This window comes from Solea senegalensis, linkage group LG1 (genome assembly GCF_019176455.1).
Source record: "Solea senegalensis isolate Sse05_10M linkage group LG1, IFAPA_SoseM_1, whole genome shotgun sequence".
NCBI lineage: Eukaryota > Metazoa > Chordata > Actinopteri > Pleuronectiformes > Soleidae > Solea > Solea senegalensis.
Genome location: NC_058021.1, coordinates 17,799,590 through 17,820,427, shown reverse-complemented (window position 1 = coordinate 17,820,427; position 20,838 = coordinate 17,799,590). Strand labels below are relative to the sequence as shown.

General features: G+C 38.2%; 2 protein-coding genes and 3 non-coding genes across 6 annotated transcripts; 3 read left to right on the top strand and 2 right to left on the bottom strand.

The window, feature by feature from the left end:
- The first annotated feature begins 442 nt into the window (after positions 1-442).
- Positions 443-5,821, top strand: LOC122766714 (cAMP-dependent protein kinase inhibitor alpha-like). 2 transcript variants are annotated; one of them, XM_044021815.1, is made up of 3 exons: positions 443-587; positions 1,876-2,066; positions 3,063-5,821. In XM_044021815.1, exons 2-3 carry the CDS (start codon positions 1,904-1,906, stop codon positions 3,134-3,136), a joined length of 237 nt encoding a protein of 78 aa, XP_043877750.1. In that variant the 5' UTR covers positions 443-587; positions 1,876-1,903; the 3' UTR covers positions 3,137-5,821. The 2 variants fall into 2 exon arrangements, with proteins under 2 accessions (XP_043877750.1, XP_043877741.1); XM_044021806.1 differs by having other exon boundaries at positions 444-762.
- Positions 5,822-6,149: 328 nt separating this feature from the next.
- On the top strand, positions 6,150-20,838 carry lyn (LYN proto-oncogene, Src family tyrosine kinase). The gene is made up of 13 exons (XM_044021293.1): positions 6,150-6,318; positions 8,547-8,683; positions 9,274-9,316; positions 9,402-9,507; positions 11,934-12,032; positions 12,348-12,451; positions 12,678-12,827; positions 15,015-15,167; positions 16,692-16,874; positions 17,237-17,313; positions 18,489-18,642; positions 19,251-19,382; positions 20,101-20,838. The coding sequence occupies exons 2-13, from the start codon at positions 8,552-8,554 to the stop codon at positions 20,301-20,303; spliced, it is 1,536 nt and encodes a 511-aa protein (XP_043877228.1). The 5' UTR covers positions 6,150-6,318; positions 8,547-8,551; the 3' UTR covers positions 20,304-20,838.
- trnas-uga lies at positions 10,142-10,223 on the top strand. Its single transcript has one exon. It is a non-coding gene; the product is annotated as a tRNA-Ser (tRNA).
- On the bottom strand, positions 12,575-12,646 carry trnac-gca. Its single transcript has one exon. It is a non-coding gene; the product is annotated as a tRNA-Cys (tRNA).
- trnac-aca lies at positions 15,363-15,434 on the bottom strand. The gene has a single exon. It is a non-coding gene; the product is annotated as a tRNA-Cys (tRNA).

Here is a 20,838-nt window from a genome sequence, read left to right as displayed (position 1 = left end):
AACTATTCATTATAGCATCTATCAATGCTATAATTGTGCGCTATTGTTATTCTGTAAGATGCACTGTGAGAAGTGTGTAGTCATATGTGATAAATCGTATTTCTTCAACTTCTACCAAAGTCATTTTCTGGTAAGATACTCTAAAAATATTCCCTTTAAGGTACTTTATACAAGACTGTACATTTGTGCTGAGTTTGTAATTAATTATCCCCGGACTAGAACATGCAATAATGCAGTATAAACACTGGGCAACCAAAATATATACATCTATTTACAGAAAAATCACATGGCAAAATACGTGTACGTATACATATCGGGGAGTTACACAACAGATGCATATTTTACGGGGTGTCAGTGAACGCACCATGAGCACTCGGCGCTGCGCAGATCTCTCTCCTCTCATCCTTTTGTGTTTGCGGACCAATCAGCGCTCAGATGGCGCATGTTGCGCGCTCATTGGCGGCGAAGGAGGAAGATGGAGGATGGATGTGTGGAGAGCAGAGAGATCGCTGTCTCCTGCTGACGTGACTGATGGACTTTTAATGAGCTGAGGGTGTTCGGGGGCTTTGGAAAGCTGCTTTGTTCCGGTGATTACCGTTGTTTTGTTATTTTGTATTGTCAGTATAAGTGTATTTGTGTGCGTGTGAGTGTGTACGTGTTTGCGGGCCGTGTGCAGTGATGTCGGGCCCGTCGCTCCGTCCTGTCGGTGAAATCACTGCCCATTAACGTAGCACTGACTACTGGAGCTCTCTGTTACTGAAGGTAAGGAAGTGATAAGTTAGTTTGATTAATGTGTTATTTGCAGCCCTATTATTCTATTATACACTTATAATCCCAGGTTAACATGAGTTATATTGCTGCAACTAACAATTATTATCATAATCGAGTGGTGTGTTGATTACTTTCTTGATTAACTGTTGTTCTTTCATCCATAAAATGCAAAGAAAATTGTAAAATGCTGATCTGTCTTTCTGAAAACGTGCTCAAATGTTGTTTGTTCAGTTTACTGTCATAGAGGAAGCAGAAAAATAAGAATATTCATATTTTACTTATTTATATGCCACTACTGTATCTTGTAGTATTTATTATTATTGCTAATTGTATGCATATTGTGTGTTTTTATGTATTTTCATGGCCTTTGACTTCTGTGGTTCTGTGGTGGCAAGAGAATTTACCATGGTGCAGGATCAATAAAGTCTAATCAGATCTAATGGAATCTAATCCAATATATTTAAGAGGCTGAATTCACATAACAGATGTAGCTTTTTATTTAAAAACTAATCATTCAAGCGGATAAATTAAGGGTCACAATCGAAGATTACATTGCTTCAACTAACGACTGTTGTCAATATAGATTAATCTGTCAAAGAATGGGTCCAAAAAAGTCAGAAAAGATTGACCTTCTATTATCCACAAACCAACATTTTATATTGTTATATCTCAAACAATAACCAAAACAATAGAAAATATCATTGAAAATGCTAAAAAAAATAATAATCTGAAAACTTGATTTAAATATTAAAAACTGAAATTCACTCATTCATCAATTGTCAAACGAAGTTAAGCCTGCTTGGTTTAAAATGAGAGTCATTATTAAATAATAGCCTATGTTGGCCCAATTCAGATTCAGAGATATTGGTGAAAAACAGAGAATTCAGTTTTGCCAGAGAAAAGCTACATTTCTCTATGAAGTAAGGTACAGGGAGTGAGTGGTTTAAAATACAACAATACAAACTTCACTTTCCAGACGAGGCCATGTAATAATGAAGAAAATCAGCTTAAGAAATCACAGGCTTTACTGTACTACAAGCAAATGATTGGGTTGATGCATCAGGAAATGTATTTACACATGAAACTCCTCTTTTCTTCCCACAGTTGTTGCTGTGTGAACAATGCGCAAGCGATGTCTGATGTTGAAGCCACGTATGCAGACTTCATCGCTTCCAGGAGGACAGGACGGAGGAACGCCATGCACGACATTCTACAGAGTCCCACTGACCCAGAGGGGCGTGAGCTGCCACTCACCCTGTCGCTGTCCCAGCTGCACATCAACGCAGGAGGGGAAGGTAAAACCATGGTGTCCAAACAAAACTGCTCACTCTCTCACACCAAAGTCCATAGAGAAAATATTAATTTTTAGCTGGTCTACTGCTGGTCTACTGCTGTCTCATTTCGTAGGTTTTTGTCACTTATAATTAAATCAGAAAGAAGGTTTTAAAAGACCAAAGTAACAAAATAATATACATGAAATTACTGATGGAGGCGGCAGTGGATCAACACCTCCTGTGTACTGTAATGTAAAATCACAAATTTTTTTCTATGGACTTTGGTGTGGAAACAAACTTCAGTTTCCTGCAGTTCGTATACACATACCTAAGTAAACAACTAAAAATAAATAAAATACAATTAAAAAGAGGCAAATATAAATTAATATTTGGAAACTGACATATTACCTAGCTATTAGTTACAGATACAGCAGCTAAAAAACAGGTTTTAATATAGGCTATGTGAGCTAATTAGCTTAGCTAAACTACATACAAACCAGCAAAACAGGACTTAATAATGGTACATGTCCATGTACGCTAGTTAGCTAAACTAAGTTACAGATATATCAGCTACAGGTTTTGATCTAATGATGGGCAATGTAAGCTAGTTTGCTAAGCTAATTAGCTTGGCCATACTACAATAATAATAATGGCGGAGAAGCCAGGTAAGCTAGTTAGCTTAAGTCTAATTTAATCTTTTAATTATCTAATTATATAAAGCCCAGCAGCTAAAATGTAAAACTATATATTTTTTAACCTACGTTTAACCTACTGTAGTTTGAATTATTGTTTTAACTTTAATTTTTGATTTTTTTGTCCAGGGACTACTGATGACAAGTAGCCTATTGGCTATTTCTGGCACATTTACAGCAATGTGTATTACTGTGCATTTTTATTCCTGATAAATAAACCAGTTATGTAATGAATAAATAAATAAATAACAAATTATATGCACATGGAAACACGAGGTGTTTTGAAATGTCAGTTACATGTTTCTTTCTCCTTATTATTCGACAGAGGGTGATGACACAGAGGAAAGCCAGAGCGCCTCCTCCTCGGCACAGAGGGACGCTGAGCAGAGGAACAGCTAACTTCTATGTGTGATGTGCGTGTCGTCATGTACATGTGATGATAACGAGGGCTGATAGAAAAGCAGGGTAGCACCACCGATGCCGAGGTGCCTATGAGCGGGGCATGGACACCTTAAATCCACTGCAGAGGCGTTGAGGCAGTGCTGTGATTGAGATCACGCAGCGCTCTCATGTCCCTGTGTCTCTGCTGTGCAAAATAATAACAGACTGACTTTTTTGTTGTTTTTTTTCCTCTCGGAGTCAGTGCGAGCAGAGAGACAGACATGTGTCTCTTGAAAAGCGCTCACCATTCAGTCTTAGTTACTTAACACGCGGGTCAGGTGACTGCAACAAGACGAGAAAAACCTAAGAGAAAACCCTGTGTGACTTTTGTGAGCAATTTGTGAGACCACTGAGACGTGCTGATGTAATGGGTCACAGTGGGAGTAGCATGTTCGTAGAGGTAGCGGTGCTGATAGAGATTATATTGCCAGTTAATGGCTTGTGCTTCTTTTTAAATTGACAATGCCGTAGAGGGAGCCGAACCAGTCGGCTGTAGACACAAACCTGGGAAAACCCTGCGGTGTGTGTGGTTCGTGGAAAAGTGTGCTGTGTGTGTGATGAACAGATCCCTGATGTGTAGTGCATGTGAAACTGGCCTGTAACTATAGAGAGCAGCAGCCGACTGTAGCACTGAGAAGGTGAAGTGATGCAATACACAGTCAGTCTGGAACAAGAATGCAATGATGGTACTAAAACCTTTTTTCTACTTGTCTAATGATACTGTTATTATCACAACCTTAAAGGTCCACTGTGTTGGAATGAGTGACATCTAATGGTGAGACTGCAGATTTCTATACATATCAGGGATATGTATCAGGGATACAGTGTCATATCAAAAAGGATGTAAACACTCCTTTAACTCTCAAGATCTCAGTCTAATCTAATGCTGCGTTCACACCAAACGCAAATTTTCACTGCGTATTTATACAACATCATCAGCTGGTGCCGGCGGCATAATCGGCTTCTTCCCTTTTTGTTTTTGTCCGAGTACATCACATACAGCAACTTGTGTCATAGAGTTCTGGATGTCCACACACAGAAATTATATTATATTTTCTTTTGAGTCTTTGGTTGCTAAGTAAGCATATGCTTAAAAAGAGTAAAATAAAAAAATAAAAATCATGGTGCTAGCTGGCGGCCCTTGACTAAAAAGGCTAATTGTATGGCTATAAATCACAAACACTCGTCAAATATTTTGATAAATTAATTGGTTGAGTGTTTTTTTTACTAATTGAAACAAGCTTTTTAGTTTATTTTAGCTTCTTAAATGTGAATACCTTGTGGTTTCCTTGCTCCATTTAACAAATAAATAATTTTGCCGAACATTTGACATTTTTCGGAGCAAACAAGTACTTGATTAATTTAGAAAATAATTGACAGGTTAATCAATTATGAAAATAATCATTATTTGCAGCCCTAGATTATGTACTTTCAACTGTGGGTATTACAGTCTCACTCTGCGATAAACCCTTCTACACTTTGGACCTTTAAAGTTGGCAGATGAGAAGATCGATACCGCTCTCAGCTAATGGTCAGCTTAGCTTTGCATAAACACTGAGACCAGGTAGAAACAGTTAGTGTGGCAGCGTCTTAACTAAAAAAAAGCAAAACAAACAAGTATATTGTCCGATACCCCATAGTATGTGTACATACTGAAAAATTTAAACAAATCCCATATTTGAAGAATCAAAAGCCATGTTGCTAACAAGTGTAACTAACATGGCATCATGTGTTGTGCACTCAGCTCTTGAGAAAAATTCTCCCTGCTGTAACTTTAATGTCACTGATGTCCTTGTACCTGTGATGAAAGAGCAGCTTTTTCCAGTTTTGGAAGAATTAATAATGAATTAATGATAAATGGCACATAGGCTATGTAAGCTAATTAACTAAACTAAACAACAGGAGTAGCATACAAAACAGGTAATGACAAATAAGCCAAGTATGCTAATTAGCTAAACTGAGTTACAGATACAGCAGCTACAAAACAGGTTGTATTGAATTAATGATAAATGGCAGATAGGCTATGCAAGCTAGTTAGCTTATCTAAGTTAAAGATACAACAGCAGATAAAACAGGGCATAATGAGTTAATGATGAATGGCAGATAGTAAGCTAGTTAGCTAAACTAAGCTACAGATTTAGCAGCATACAGATATGAGAGTGGTATTTAATCTTCTCATCTAAAATGTTAAACTATAACATAACTGTAGATATATGCAATACTCGGTGGAGCTTCCAGAACATATTTGTGTGAAATATTCAACATTCCTGTGATATTTTGTGTTATCAGTCATCACCTATAGACTTATATCTATATAAGACCTTCATGCATGAATATTGATAATCTCCATGAAATGCTTCTTCTTTTGCAGGTTGAAGACAAATCTAGCCCTTTTTCTAAAAATAAATAAATGCATAATACTCATCCAGTCAGGTCCTCAGATTGTAAACTGCCATGTGACTATAAGTCGCTCAGTCGCAACTTCAACTACAACTGTGTAAACTCAGCTGTCTGTTCTTCAGCATGTAGACACACATGGCAGATGCATGATTCTGCTGCATGAGTAGGTGTTTGTCTGTCTGTCCATATTCATGTTTTCTACTTCTTGTGTGAAACAAGGTCAAATTAAACCAATGAATCACAGTAAATTGGCCCCTTGTGTTTTTTCACCACTAGGTGGTGCCGTTGGTTTGGTTTATTTATCACACTTGGCACTAAAACATGCAATTTACTCAAATATGTTGAAATGAAACTAATATTAATGATTTGAAATGAGTGATTTCTATTTAATCAGATGTGTTTTACTCGTAGAAAGGCCTGAAAGATCTTCAGTTTGCTTTGCCTCCTGGATTCTGCCTGTGTTCTGTGTGTGTATGTTGCTGATGATGCAAATAATCATTAGACAATTGTACCAGGAAGTTAAGGTGAAAAAAAAAAAAAATCCCCTGCCAGTTGTTTGTAAGTTCCTCATTCTGACGGCTGACTCTAACAGTCCATGTAAAGTGGCTGAGCCGCCGGTCAGACATAAGTCTAATGAAAAACACAGGGAGCAAATTTGAGGACTGCAAGACTCAAAAAAAAACAACAACATTGCATTAACTGTTTCCTTTACCCACGAAGTGGATACACGGTGAAGTGAGGTAAGGCCAAATGCATGTGAGGTGTGAAAGAATCCAGTTTGTTATCAATTCTCTGTGTGCTATCAGATTACACAAACACATTCATCTTTGAAATATGATCATCTTACCTGTAACACTTCTTTAAATAGAGCTTATTTTTTAAATTTTCTTTGATTTCTTCTCAGTGTAGAGAAAGATTACAGATTCATTTGATTGAAGTATTAGGTTAGGTTAAACTTTTATTGTCCACAATGTGAAAAGTATTGTCTTTGGCTTAAGTTGGAGTGCATGTTTTTATAATTACATAAAAAAATAATAATAATAATAATGTAGAAATATGAAACACACTAAAGAGGTTTTGATTGGGTTGGAGTAGTTCAAATGTCTAATACTATAGTAAACTTAAATTAATCTTTCAATTAAAATTGAGAAAATCTTTTTTATTTAATTTGACTATGGTGGTATTTATCAATTTTAATACTTTTATTTTAATGCCTTTGTCTCCTTTTTTCCTCTTTTGTTATATTTTTTGTTGTAAGTGCAGGAGGAATAAGTCAGTGAGCGTGACTGTGAGTGTTCTCCTCAGACGTGTAGTTTCCGGGTGTTTGCTGACTGTTGAGTTATAAATATAACAGCCATTGAACCAAAAAGCAACCATAATAAACCACACAGCTGTTTCACTGTCACACCTTCATCCACTCACTTAAAAAAACTTAGTATTTTTTACATAATTATTCATTTACAAAAGAAGAAATATACATTTTCACTTTAAAAATTAAGAACTATTACTTAAGTGGTATGGATTTTGACCTCTCGATGCCACTACACCATAGACACTCATTAAAGCTGATAAAAAATAGACTTTTCCATTGGTCAAACTTTTTTCATATATACTGTGTTTGTCTGTACAGATGTCCTACTGTTGGTGGTTTTTCTTCAATTTAATTAAACAAATGTCTGTAGAGAAAATCCCCCACATAAACTATGCAGGTTACATCAAAACTGAAATATTTGCTCAGCCACCCAAAAGACAGTTTTCCACATGGGGGACAGGCTGTGATGGCTGAGTGATTAAGGCGTAGGACTTGAAATCCAATGGGGTTTCCCCATGCAGGTTTGTGCCCTGCTCACATTGTCTTTTTATAGATGACATTCATGTTGGTGATGGGGTAGAATTGATTAGTTCTCCAAGCCAGAAAATTGTTGTTCAAACTTATGTTAGGTGAACTCTGATGCATCCAATGCTATTAAAATCGAGTAAGTTTAAATCGTGTCAGTTAAACCCTCACACTACCTGGAACTGGTGGAAAGGCCAGATTGAAATCTAAATGTGGATAATTATCTGGATATAGTGTGCTGCAGGCAGGTTTATCTCAATATGCTGATGACTAAAAATGTGATGGGGTGGAAGTGGCTCTTTTCTCTGTCGCACTTCTGCTGATATTCTTATCCAAACACGGCCAAAGAAGGCATATTTCAAGATGACAATGCCAGGATTCATCAGGCTCAAATTGTGAAAGAGTGGTTCAGGGAGCATGAGACTTCAGTTTCACACATGGATTGGCCACCACAGAGTCCAGACCTTAACCCCATTGAGAATCTTTGGGATGTGTTGGGGAAGGCTTTGCTCAGTGGCTCGACTCTCCCATCATCAATACAAGATCTTGGTGAAAAATGAATACAACACTGGACGGAAATAAATCTTGTGACATTGCAGTAGCTTATGGAAACAGTGCCACAGTGAATGAGTCCCGTAATCAAAGCTAAGGGGCGGTCCCTTTTTTTTGGGCCAGTGAGTGTAGATACATGAGCCCAAATATACAGCAGACACACTGCAAGGAAAACATAATAAGCAATTGCTGAATGGGAATTAAATATTTGTGACAGAATATAACTGTAGTATAAATGTATTGTGATCTGCAACTTAAATACTAAAACAAACACAATTTTTGCTCCCATGACTTTCTGAATCTTTAATTTTAGAGCAAAAAATATGTAATTTGCATAAATAACTGTGTGCTATTGTTTCTGCTGTTGCGCATGCTCATGTGGTCAGACTGACAGAGCATGACTGTACGTTAATCTGTGACATTTGTTTACGGATGAAAAAAACAAAACAAAACCCCAACCATTCGCAGAAGCTCCCAGTTGTTTAACCATTTGTTTTGAAGTGTTGTTTGCTTTTGCAGTCCCCAAAAAATGTGCAAACAGTCAGGTTCACCCTTCCTTTTTCTCACTTCCTTGTGCAGACACGATGGGCTGCATTGAGTCCACGCTGAGTGAAGGTCTGAGCAGAGGTGTGGAGGGGAAGAGCGGGCAGCAGACTGTACATGCCGACCCCATGCACTATGTCAGGGACCCCACCTCCAATACGAAAAGTAAAATAGTAAGTGGTCAGAATTCATCTGGGCAAATGTGGTAATTTTTTGTGTGGTAAAAGTGCAGTGTTTCAGTTCCTTAATAAACATTCATACTATTCAGATTCGGGTCACACGGTGGGGTAGTGGTTAGCACTCTCGCCTTGCACAAGGGCCTTTCTGCATGGAGTTTGCATGTTCTCCCCGTGTGTGCGTGGGTTCTCTCCAGGTTCTCCGGCTTCCTCCCACAGTCCAAAAACATGCAATGTGGGGATTAGGTGAATTGGACAGCCTAATTTGCCCATAGGAGTGAGTGTGAGAGTGAATGGTTGTTTGTCTCTAGCTGTGTGTGGCCCTGCGATGGACTGGCGAACTGTCCAGGGTGTACCCCGCCTATCGCCCGATGTAGCTGAGATTGGCACAGCACCCCCCGCAACTCTCTGGTGGAGGATAAAGTGGTTAGATGATGACTGACTGACTGACTATTCAGATTCACTCTGTCTTTGTTCCTGATTTTGAATAGCAGTGATTCAGATATTTCACAATAAACAGAACTTCTTCATCTGATAATTGAGATGTACAGATTGAGAAATGCCATCTGATTTCTTTTCTTCTGCAGAATAACTCCCTGCTGCCTGGTCAGGTGTTTCAAAAGATGCAAGGTATTCCTGATTCACTAAATACTGTATGTAAATGTTGATATTAATTCAAAGGTCAATATCTTTTTTTTTCTGTTTCCTCTTTTAGAGCAAAGCGGTTCTGGAAAAACTGTGATCGCCCTTTACCCGTTTGAGGCCGTGCATTCGGAAGATCTAGAGTTCAAGAAAGGAGAGAAGATGAATGTCTTGGAGGAGTGAGTGTCTCCAGAAATGCTATCAGTCATTAATGATATAGCCTAAGGCACAGTGTGAGGTCAAAACCAAAGATGAAAGATATACACATGCTCCAACAGGCGACACTCTTTCACATTCAACCCTGACATACTGGCATTCACTTATGGTTGTAATATGTATGTGTGAAACATCAGAACAGGACAATGACTTTAGTAGAAAACATAACATTTTTGTATAATATCAACTTTTTTTTTTATCCACATGGAATCCTAATGTGCAATTTTTGGGAAAAGGGTCCCAGAATGAAAATAATACAACCAATACACAACTTTTTAAAAGCAATGAACCACAGCGCCACATACAGGCCATGTATATGTACTACAGCATTTAGAGTAATTTGGGGGGTTCATGTAGACAGACAGACAGATGACTTTATTGAGTGGATGAAGTGTATGAAGTCATTTCTTGAAATTATACCATGTTTATGGTAAACTTGGATAAAGCCAGAATGAGGAAGGAAATATCATACTACTTATTATCCCAAACTTTTTTATTGTGTGTATTTGTTATTTTGACCCACTACCATTTGCTGTGTTTGCTGTATGCTGTTTGCTCAGTCAGCAAAAAAAACTACTCTTCAATAATGTGAAGGGAGCTGTGATGGCCGAGTGGTTAAGGCGTTGGACTTGAAATCCAATGGGGTTTCCCCGCGCAGGTTCGAACCCTGCTCACAGCGTTTTTGTAAAGTATTGTCATAATGTCAGGGAATTGTATAAATTATCCCATGGAATAAAACTACATTGACGGAACATCACAGTCTTCAAGTCCAACCCTGATACCAGGACTAAGGAAAAAAAAAAAAACAGGGAAAAGCTGCAAAATACAACTATATTTTTACATGTTGTGAACTTGCAACTGTTAAACAAAAAAAAAATCTTCTAAAAGTTCTACAAATTATTTACATTTTTTACAAGGTGCTTTTCCACCTCAGAATGATTTAATGAGTGTCAAAATTTCAAATGCAGTTGACAACACTGTCACTGCCCAATCCCGCCCACGCAGTTTTCTCAGAATCTGATTGGCTCTTTTGCCCCTCTGGTTAGGAATGTTCTTTTCTGTGTTCGGAGGAGGTGTTAGGACTTTGTTAGGACTTTGTTAGGACTTGTTAGGACTTTGTTAGGACTTTGTTAGGACTTGTTAGGACTTTGTTAGGACTTTGTTAGGACTTGTTAGGACTTTGTTAGGACTTTGTTGGGACTTTGTTAGGACATTGTTAAGACTTTGTTAGGACTTGTTAGGACTTTGTTAGTCAATTGTTTGTCAATATGCCGATGACTCAACCCCAGTCATGGCAAAGTCAAATACACGGGTGGCCAAAATAAAAAACAATGGTACAAGTGGAGGGCCGGGCTGGTTCAATGTTCATTAAAACTTGCAATTATTGCACATATTGAACCAATACCAATAACACAGCCTATACTGCACTTAACATTAATCATTAAATTAAATTAAATTAAATTAAATTAAGCAAAACATAAATAAAATGCAATAAAAGTTGCAATATTTTCTCAAGGCTCTTTCAGTAACAAATTGAAAACGTTTTTTCTTCTTCTTTTTTTAACAGGTAAACAGCTAAATGTAATTTTCCTTCAAAGCTCAATGGCAAGATAAATGCAAAAATGAAACAGCATGCATTAAAAACAAATCAGTGTGCTGCTCTGACCCTCACCAATGTCTGTCTTTTATAATAAAATGAGTTAGTACAAACTTTAAAAAGTGCAAAACAGTTGCATTAATTTCTTAGGCAAGATTTCCCATTCAACTGGAGAAAAAAAGAATAATTCCCTTCAAAGAAATATCAAGTGCAAGTCCTTTCTGCTCACTTGTCTGAGTTATATTCTTTCATAACAGACACAAGACACACAGGCTTTCCTTTTACTTAGGTGAACATTATTCTGCCTCCCACCTGTCTTGAAACCCCCTGTTTTCAGCGTCTACCTTTCATTTTGCCATTTTGGGGGAGAGGGAGATGAAAATTGACGGCAATATTTAGTCCTCCACTGTGACTGTGCTGCTGCTCATGAAGAGAAGACGCGGGATCGCGCTCGCTTGCGGGCACTCGGTACACGCCAATGCAGTCGCAGTGCATCTTGGGATTTGTAGTATTATGGTGCTGCGGGCACATAATACTGCGGGTTGGTTTTAATAGTAATTAAATATCATCCCGCGGGCCAGAGATAACTCATTCACGGGCTGGATCCGGCCCGCTGGCCTTGACTGACATATGTGCTTTAGGGTATCATTCCTATTCCAGGCAGTCACCAATGGAAACTGGCTCCAAGTGCTGGAGCCAGCTGGAAATGCTGGCTCCAAGTAAGTTTGGAGCCCTTTCTTGACCAGTGATCAATATTAACCCCCAGTCTTATTGTGTAATATATTATTGCAGATGTGGTGAGTGGTGGAGGGCAAAGTCACTGACAACCAACAAAGAAGGATACATCCCATCCAATTACGTTGCTGAAGCAGACACCATGGAGACAAAGGAGTAAGTAGCTGCATCTACTTGTGGATTTATGTGGTCAAAGTATTTCTCAACAGTAAATCTTTGGAAAAATTTGGCAAATGTTTTGAGGGACCCTAAAAAATTATCCCGTGACCTATCTGTGGGTACCGACCCAGCCTTTGGTAATCTCTGATTTAGTGCAATCCTATCTCCTGAAATTTGAATTCTGAGTCATCTCCGTTCTCAGTTACATTTCAGAAAGAGTTTATATGCTGAAACAAAATGATGTTACTTCTGTGGCGGATAAAGTCTGTGTTTTATTGACATGTGTTTTCATGCGTTTGCTGTTTATTGCAGGTGGTTTTTCAAGGACATCACAAGGAAGGATGCCGAGAGACAACTGCTGGCTCCGGCAAACAAACCAGGCTCCTACCTGATCAGGGAAAGTGAAACATCAAAAGGTAGGAAAGACAGACATGCATTACTTTCCCAAGTGAATGTACTCCAGCCCTTGACCTGTCCTGGGATTTGAGCTGGTGAGCCTACTGTTATAAGGAAAGACTAGAGTCAAATTCATAGTCATTAGGGAGCACCCAGATTTGAACTGGGGACCTCTTGATCTGCAGTCAAATGCTCTACCACTGAGCTATACCCCCATGTGTCCTATGTGTGATTTGTTTCTCACAGGAAGTTACTCGTTGTCCATCAGAGACTTGGACGCACAGAAGACAGACTCAGTAAAACACTATAAAATAAGGACGCTGGACAATGGCGGTTACTACATTTCACCTAAGATCTCATTCCTTGACATTGACATCATGATCAAACACTACCACAGTGAGTATAAACCAGTCAATTAAAGAACCTTAATGTTTTCTACAAGCTGTTTCCTATTGAACACAGGGAAAACACAATTTTAGCCATTTCACAAAAAGCGCACCTACTAAGATCTATGCCTGATTATGTCTTAATAAGACTTTTATCACTTTATCTTGCTGTTAGACAGCATTTTCTGACTGAAAATTAAAGTTTTGTTTTCCAAACTATTTACTCCTTGCATCAAAGTCCATAAAGAAAATCAACGATTTTACATCCCAGCACACAGGCCTTTAATCCACTGCTGCCTCCATCAGTCTGTCCAGATGTGTTATTTCATATTGTCAGAGTTTGAAATTCTTTGTCAGGATTTACTTACATGGCACAAACTTACAACAGGAGCAGACCAGCAGCACACGTCTTTACACACTAAAAATCGCTGATTTTTTCCCATGGAATTTGGTGTGGGAGGGTGAGCGGTTTACACGCTCCAGTTTCGAGGTGAATGATGTTGGCAAACAGTCACAAATAAAGCACAAAAACATAAGATGTCGCAGATTTTATTAGGTGAGCCTTTTGTTAAGAAGCCAAAATCTGTTTTTCCTTGTGTCCAACAGGAAACAGCTTTTTAAAAAATAGATTTCAACCTGAGGTTAATTCACAATCTCTGTTCCTGGTTAGGCTTTACCATTAAAAAGTGGTACTTTGTTATATTTAATGTGCATACATTATGTGCATCATGTTAATAGATGTGAGTCCATGTGCATGCTTGCATGCATGTCAATCCATCCCCCTTACATGTTAGTGCTTATATGTACGGCATGTAAATAAATTAGCAGCAGGCTCCATTACACAGTCATTATTAGAATAATTGTGATCCTCTGATTAATAACTGGAATACATGTGCCATGTTTTCTGATTACCAAGGAACATTGAACACTTAAGTCGAGACACACTGGAGGGCAAAACCTGACTTATGTATAAATAAATAAATGCTTAAATAAATGTATAAATAATTACAGAAATAAATAGATGCATGCATAAATAAATACATCAATAAATAAATGTATAAATAAATACAGAAATAAATAAATGTATAAATAAATACAGAAATAAATAAATGTATAAATAAATACAGGAAGAAATAAATAAATGCATACATAAATAAATAAATAAAAGAATAAATGAGAGAATAAATTTACATTGCTTTACATTTATGTTCACCCACATTTATTTATTTCTGTGTCCATATGTTAATGAGGTAGTCTCACACAAATAAAATCACTGCATTTGATACATATCAGAAATAACATATACATGGTGCGAGCCAGGGGGGTCTGCCCCCCTTAATGAGACATGAGCTCCCCTGAAAACATGATTTGTGAGTTTTTTTGGGTTGGGGTCTCTAAAGTATTAGCAATATATTGTTTTTTGATTGAGTTGATGCGTGTGTGGAGGTTGGATTTGATATGTGGCGATATGTGCTGACTTGAGGCAAGTGGACGTACTGGCTTGTAATAATGGATGTGATGAATTGAGTAGGTTGTTTCTTTGTAGTGGAGATGCAACCTAAACCGTGACGTGCCGAGGCGAGTAGCGTCCATCCCGCAACCCCCCCATGTACGCGAGCCTCCCCGAAAGCCGCGGTAGAGTTCACACACTAAACATAAGTTATCTATCTGATATGTGTCAGTACTGATATCTGTGCCGTGTCACAGTGCATATACGGTTATATCAGGCAAATGGTCAATTATGGTCAATTACGGTCATCATCGACTCATCGCTGCTAGTAAGGCAGAAGCAGTCGACCCGAACTGAGCATACTCCTGTAGCCAATCATGCTGTTGACTGAGGTTAGGACCTCCTACCTCATTAACATATGGACACAGAAATAAATAAATAAATAAATGTAGGTGAACAGAAATGTAGAAATAAATGAAAAGCATTTATTTATTCTTTTATTTATTTATTCATTCATTTATTTATGCATGTATTTATTTATTCCTCTATTTATTTATTTATACATTTATTCATGCATTTATTTATTGATTGATTTATTTATGCATTTATTTATTTTTTTCTGTATTTATTTATGCATTTATTATACATTATTATACATAAGTCAGTTTTCGTCCTCCATACTCAGTGGGTCTATATGAGTGCATATATATGTGTATGTGTGTGTGTGTGTGTGCGCGCACCTTCCAGAAAAAGCAGACGGCCTGTGTCGTAAACTGGAACAACCATGCGTGAAACCCAAAGCGCAGAAACCTTGGCATAAAGACGCGTGGGAGATTTCCAAAGAGTCCATTAAGATGGTGAAGAAACTCGGGGCGGGGCAGTTTGGAGAAGTCTGGATGGGTGAGTACTGGGGAAAAACAAACAATAATTTAGATCAGAAAGTGTTTTATTTGCACACATAAATTAGTGATAGTGAACCTAATATCTGTATTTAATGGCAGTGGTCGTTGGGTGCTCCAGCCCTTGACCTGTCTCGGGATTTGAACTGGTGACCCTCCTGTTACAGGAAAAACCAGAACCATATATGTACTCTTTTGGGGGCACCTAGATTTAAACTGGGGACCTCTTGATCTGTAGTCAAATGCTCTACAACTGAGCTATACCCCCTTCTCTGCGTCATACTATTTGTTTCCCACTTACACATTGTCCATCAGAGACTTGGACATATGGAGCAATAATTGAATCAGTAATATTGACTAGAATCTGTTTCGTACGCTTTGTTGAAGTCGGAAATGTGTCGTGTGACGTGTGATGCTGCCACTGTAGTTTACCATCAGTGAAACTCACTATAATTGCACTCCAGCAGGAATAAAGTGAATGGGGAAGAAGTTATGTTTCCTCCTGTAACTTCCCTCTTTTGTTTGACATTAGTTGTGTTCCACATTTTTTGGTGAAAATAATGTTCTTAAAATATTTTCCCTGAACACACAGACAGATGTGTGCGCACGCATGCCTGTGGTTATAAGCTGGCCCAGGAGGATCACATGTACATGTTGTTGGTGTTTCAATCAATGGAGGAAATGTGGAGTCAGAAGGAATATTTGCATTGGAGGTTTTGGGGGTAGTGACCTGCACACGCATATTTTGACAACTATTCTTGTTAAGACACTGAATTGACTTCCATTCATTTGGACAGGCCAAACAAAGCGTTATCCCTGAACTTAACTATAGCCTAATTAACCATAAACTAACCACAAGTCAATTCTTAACCCAAAACCTAACCAGTATCTCAGAAATAAGGTTGATAATGTTGAAACTGCTGTATGAATATCAAAATGTGTGTTTGCAAATGTTAAACTTAATATTCATGCATTCATGAGTAGATAATGAATCTATTGTGGTGCAGCACTGTGCTGGATGATTTATATTCATGACTAGGGAGGAAATAAAGATCCTGCTAGACCAGGTGCTACAGAACATGTGGTTGTATGAGGTAGTGAAGTCAGCATCCAAATTTGGACCATACAATACCTTAAGAATATCACATTTTCCAAAAAACCAAAGTCCATAGAGAAAATCAGCAATTTTATTTTGTCATTTATGTTGTTAAAACCCTTATATTCAGAAACTTAAACTTGAACTAAGTGGCCAATATGTACAGAGGCAGGGGTAGACCAATAGCTCCTGTATCCCTGCAAACTTAAACATTTTTTGTATGGGTGTTGGTGGAAGAGGGTGAATGGTTAGGTGTTGCATGTGTTGCAAAGCACAGTAAGTTTTTACCCATGATCGTGACTATGTGTAAGTAGCTGCTCATAAAAACCAGTCAAAATGGGAAGCGACACCTGAATGCGGTGAAGGGTGAAGTTGTTGCCCTGTGGGAACATAGTGATGTTCTGTTTTTTTTCCTGTCTGCACAACCAGCGTACTACAACAACACAACCAGAGTCGCGGTGAAGACCCTGAAGTCAGGCACAATGACGACTGAAGCTTTCCTGGATGAAGCCAACGTCATGAAGACGCTACACCACGACAGGCTGGTGCGACTTTACGCTGTCGTCACCAAGACGGCGCCCATCTACATCATCACTGAATATATGGAGAAAGGTACACAATAAGCTCATGTTATTTGAAAATTTGATAAATTCATTGGAAACGCTAGTGTCATCGGCATGTTGTGATACAACACAATACGGGCAACTTTAGTTGTTTTCTAAAAAAATATGTGTGACACATGTGAGTTCCAATGAACACAGCAGCACAATAAGCTTATGTTATTTGAAAATGTTTATACATTCATTATAAATGCGAGTGTCATCAGCGTATTGAGACATACAATACGGGTAAGTTCAGGTAAATCTGAACAATTCTGAAAACAATCAGTCTCACAGCTGAAATGGATGCAGACGTAAAGTCACTCACCAGTTAAAGATACTGACATTGTATATTTTATTTTGCCTTGTCTTTAGGCAGCCTACTAGACTTCTTAAAGAGTAGTGAAGGCTGCCAACTGCAACTGCCCAAACTCATCGATTTCTCTGCACAGGTGAGTTACACTCTGATCACCAAATGCTGCTTCCTCTTCTTTCTTTCTTTCCCTCTTCACAGCCTCACTCACAGTTTCCATTGATGAAGTATATAGAGGAACATTTGCCTAAAAGTGAAAATGGAACTCTTTGCTGTTAAAAGGGGCTTTACTGAGAGGGAAGCTAGGGAAGAGCGATTTTGAAAAAAGATGGTTTCAGATGTTCTGGGAAAGTACTTTCATTTTATAAACGTATCAATTTCTTGGAAAAGCAGGCAGACCTACTCTTGAATAAGGTCGACATCAAAACAGTTTTAAATAATGACAGTCATAAATCACCATGAGGGCTATTAGATTAAGGGTGTTTCTGTAGTAGACACATGAATGCATCTTTTAATGAGAAAATTCATTAATGTTTCAATTAAGTCCCAACAGAATAATGATAACTTTGACTGGGCTTAAAACATCACACTGTCTGTTGCTTTGCTCGTATGTCATATGTTTAGCAAATTGGTCAACAAATATTTTTAGTTGAAATTCCTTTTAATAGCCCTGATGACATTTCCTGGAAGTGTTAACTATAAATACGTGACTCTTTCTGAATGTGGAAAAAGGTCAAATGTGTCAACACTCAAGCATGCACGCCTCACGGAATTTACATAGTCATTGTTTCTTCAAGTAAATTAGTATTTCTTTACGCCCTTGTAAATGTTTTTTAGGGAAATTGCATGATTCTTGATGTTATTTTCTAAAAAATGCACTGCACAGTAACGTGGATTTATATATTAATACGTTGTGAGGCTAAAGTAAGACAATATTACTTAATGAATAATATTCTTTTGTAGCCAGTATGTGAAACAATTTTGTTACCTATGACCTCACTGTCTGACATGAAATCAGACAATCACTTCTCCTGTTTTAGGTCCATTAAGATTACCAAAATAATTTCTATTTGCTAAAAGCCAGAATAATGAGAGACGGAAAAGTGATTGACTGATTTCATGTCAGCATATGAAAAAGTGCAAGCATATGTGTCTTTTTTTATAGTGTATGTAAACTTCTGGTTTTAATTGTATCTGTATGTATACATATATATATATATATATGTATATATATATATATATATATATATATATATATATATATATATATATATATATATATATATATATATATATATTGTTTTGCTGTTGCAGATAGCAGAAGGCATGGCATACATAGAGAAGAAGAATTACATCCACAGGGACCTGAGAGCAGCGAACGTCCTGGTGTCGGAGAGCCTGCTGTGTAAAATAGCTGATTTTGGCCTGGCCAGAGTCATAGAGGACGACGAGTACACTGCCAGAGAGGGTAACGCTGCTGCGTGTTTGCATTTTTTTACAATCAGGAAACGTGTGTGTGTCTACATTTTAAGAGGATTCTTCCTGGTTCAAGTGACCCTGCACACTTGAAACGTTGTGATTGTAATTTAGGGGCAAGAAGAGACTTTTTCCCTGAAAAGAACGTTGTATGTTTTATGAATTTCTCTGTGAGATGTGAATTTCTCTGTGAGATGAATAAAGTATCTATCTATCTCTATCTATCTGTATCATAGGTGACAAGCCACACACTTTTTCCAGTTTGTCACCATTGGCACCCACACGCACCGCACTGAGCAGTTTCTCCAATGGCTAAAAACCACATAGTGTTATTTCCTCTCGCACGTCTTTGGTGGTTGACTGTAGGCATCTGAAGTTGCTTTAGATGAGTTAGACCTCACATCTAAGAGTCTTCTTCAGTTCTGACTCAGTGGTGAAAAAATCCAGCTTTCGGCCTCTCTTTTATTATTAAGATTTTTCTGCTGCTTTTAATATGAATATACTTGTGTTTCTTTGCTCCATGTAACAAAAGATAATTAAAACTGAATTATTTTGGTGCGTGAACAACTGTCTGTGTGTGTGTGTGTTGTCCACACGCAGGAGCTAAATTCCCCATCAAGTGGACTGCTCCTGAGGCCTTCAACTACGGCTCCTTCACCATCAAGTCAGACATGTGGTCCTTTGGAGTTTTGCTCTACGAGATCATCACCTTTGGAAAAATTCCATACCCAGGTAAACATTATAAAAGTGGACTGTACCACTGTCCTTTTCATGCACTCATTGACAACACTGATCAGCCACAACACTAGAACAGGTGTCTGTTTTTTCAAACCATGACGTCATAGAGATTTATTTAAAGTTCAAAGTAGAACCACATCTGTTTTAGTGCTGCATTACGCTTTTTAAAGGAAACATCATTACTTACAGTTACAAAAGCTTCTATTTTTAGCTTTTTGAACTAAAATTAATAATGTAAGCAAGTGCTTTGCTGCATTCTACTGGTGAATTGTATTTTCTCTTTTAGCTGGGGAAATACAAGTAAATCTCATTTGCACAGAATCCACTGCCTCTTAAATTAAGAGATTATATTTAACCTCCTACTCCTAAAGCTACAGCCTTTTTTATATATTGTATCTGGTCTGATTATTCCTTTTTATGTTCTTTTTTTAAATTCTTTTTCTTGCTTTTTGAGTGCACTCCAAGAAAACTCAGCAACTTGGTGTGCCCATCAGGACCTGTGAAAATCACAATCTGAATGAGTTTTAGTGCGATCCGATGAATTTTGCAGGAAATGCATTTCCACATTTTACGTTCCCACTAGCCCAGACAGACCCTCACATTCCTTTCATCTGTATGTAGGTTACCACCCCTTCTGTAACACAGTAGCATTTAGGGTGTGGTCCACAAAATTATTGTATTTGTTATGTTTTTATGCTGGTGTCGTCCTCAGGTATGACCAAAGGTGAGGTGATGACGTCAGTGCAGCGCGGCTACAGGATGCCGCAACCTGACAACTGTCCCGCCGAGGTCTATGACATCATGATGAGCTGCTGGAAAAACAAACCCGAAGATCGACCCACCTTCGATTACATGCAGAGCGTGCTGGGCGACTTCTACACGGCCACAGAGGAGCAGTACCAGCGACAGCCGTAGAGACAGAGAGACACTCACTCACTCACTCACTCACACAGAGACTCTGACAAACTAATGTACTTCAGACGTGTGTATTTATTGATTTATTTCTATACAGTAATTATCTGTATTCACTTAATCCCAGCCAGCATGTCCATGTGAGCCCCATAAAGGTTATATTCAGGGCTGACAATATGGTTCCCAAGTGGGTTTTCCATGGCCCAAACGCATGCCCACTTAGCACCCTTTCCAGGCTACCTGGAACTAAGTGGGTACTAAGGAGGCATAGGTTTGAATTGGGCAAATGATGCAGGTTTTATGGTTTCAGTAACATTGTGTTTGCCCACATAGGAAGCATAGGAAACACAGGTGGAGCCACCATGGAAACCACAGACAAACCCACTTGAGACCCATATTGTCACCCCAAATATAAACCTTTTGGGGCCTACCATTGAGAACATGCATGCAGGTTCCTGTATATACTGAAAAGTGGCCACATGAATACTACATTTATTACATTTATTCATTTTTTTGTACAGACATATGTATATAGATT

Excerpts from the sequence above, each read along its gene's own strand:
- LOC122766714 (XM_044021815.1), top strand. The coding sequence starts at position 1,904 with ATGTCTGATGTTGAAGCCACGTATGCAGACTTCATCGCTTCCAGGAGG. Across the intron at positions 2,067-3,062 it reads CATCAACGCAGGAGGGGAAG|AGGGTGATGACACAGAGGAA; the intron begins GTAAAACCATGG and ends ATTATTCGACAG.
- lyn (XM_044021293.1), top strand. The coding sequence starts at position 8,552 with ATGGGCTGCATTGAGTCCACGCTGAGTGAAGGTCTGAGCAGAGGTGTG. Across the intron at positions 17,314-18,488 it reads TCATCGATTTCTCTGCACAG|ATAGCAGAAGGCATGGCATA; the intron begins GTGAGTTACACT and ends TTGCTGTTGCAG. Across the intron at positions 18,643-19,250 it reads CGAGTACACTGCCAGAGAGG|GAGCTAAATTCCCCATCAAG; the intron begins GTAACGCTGCTG and ends GTCCACACGCAG.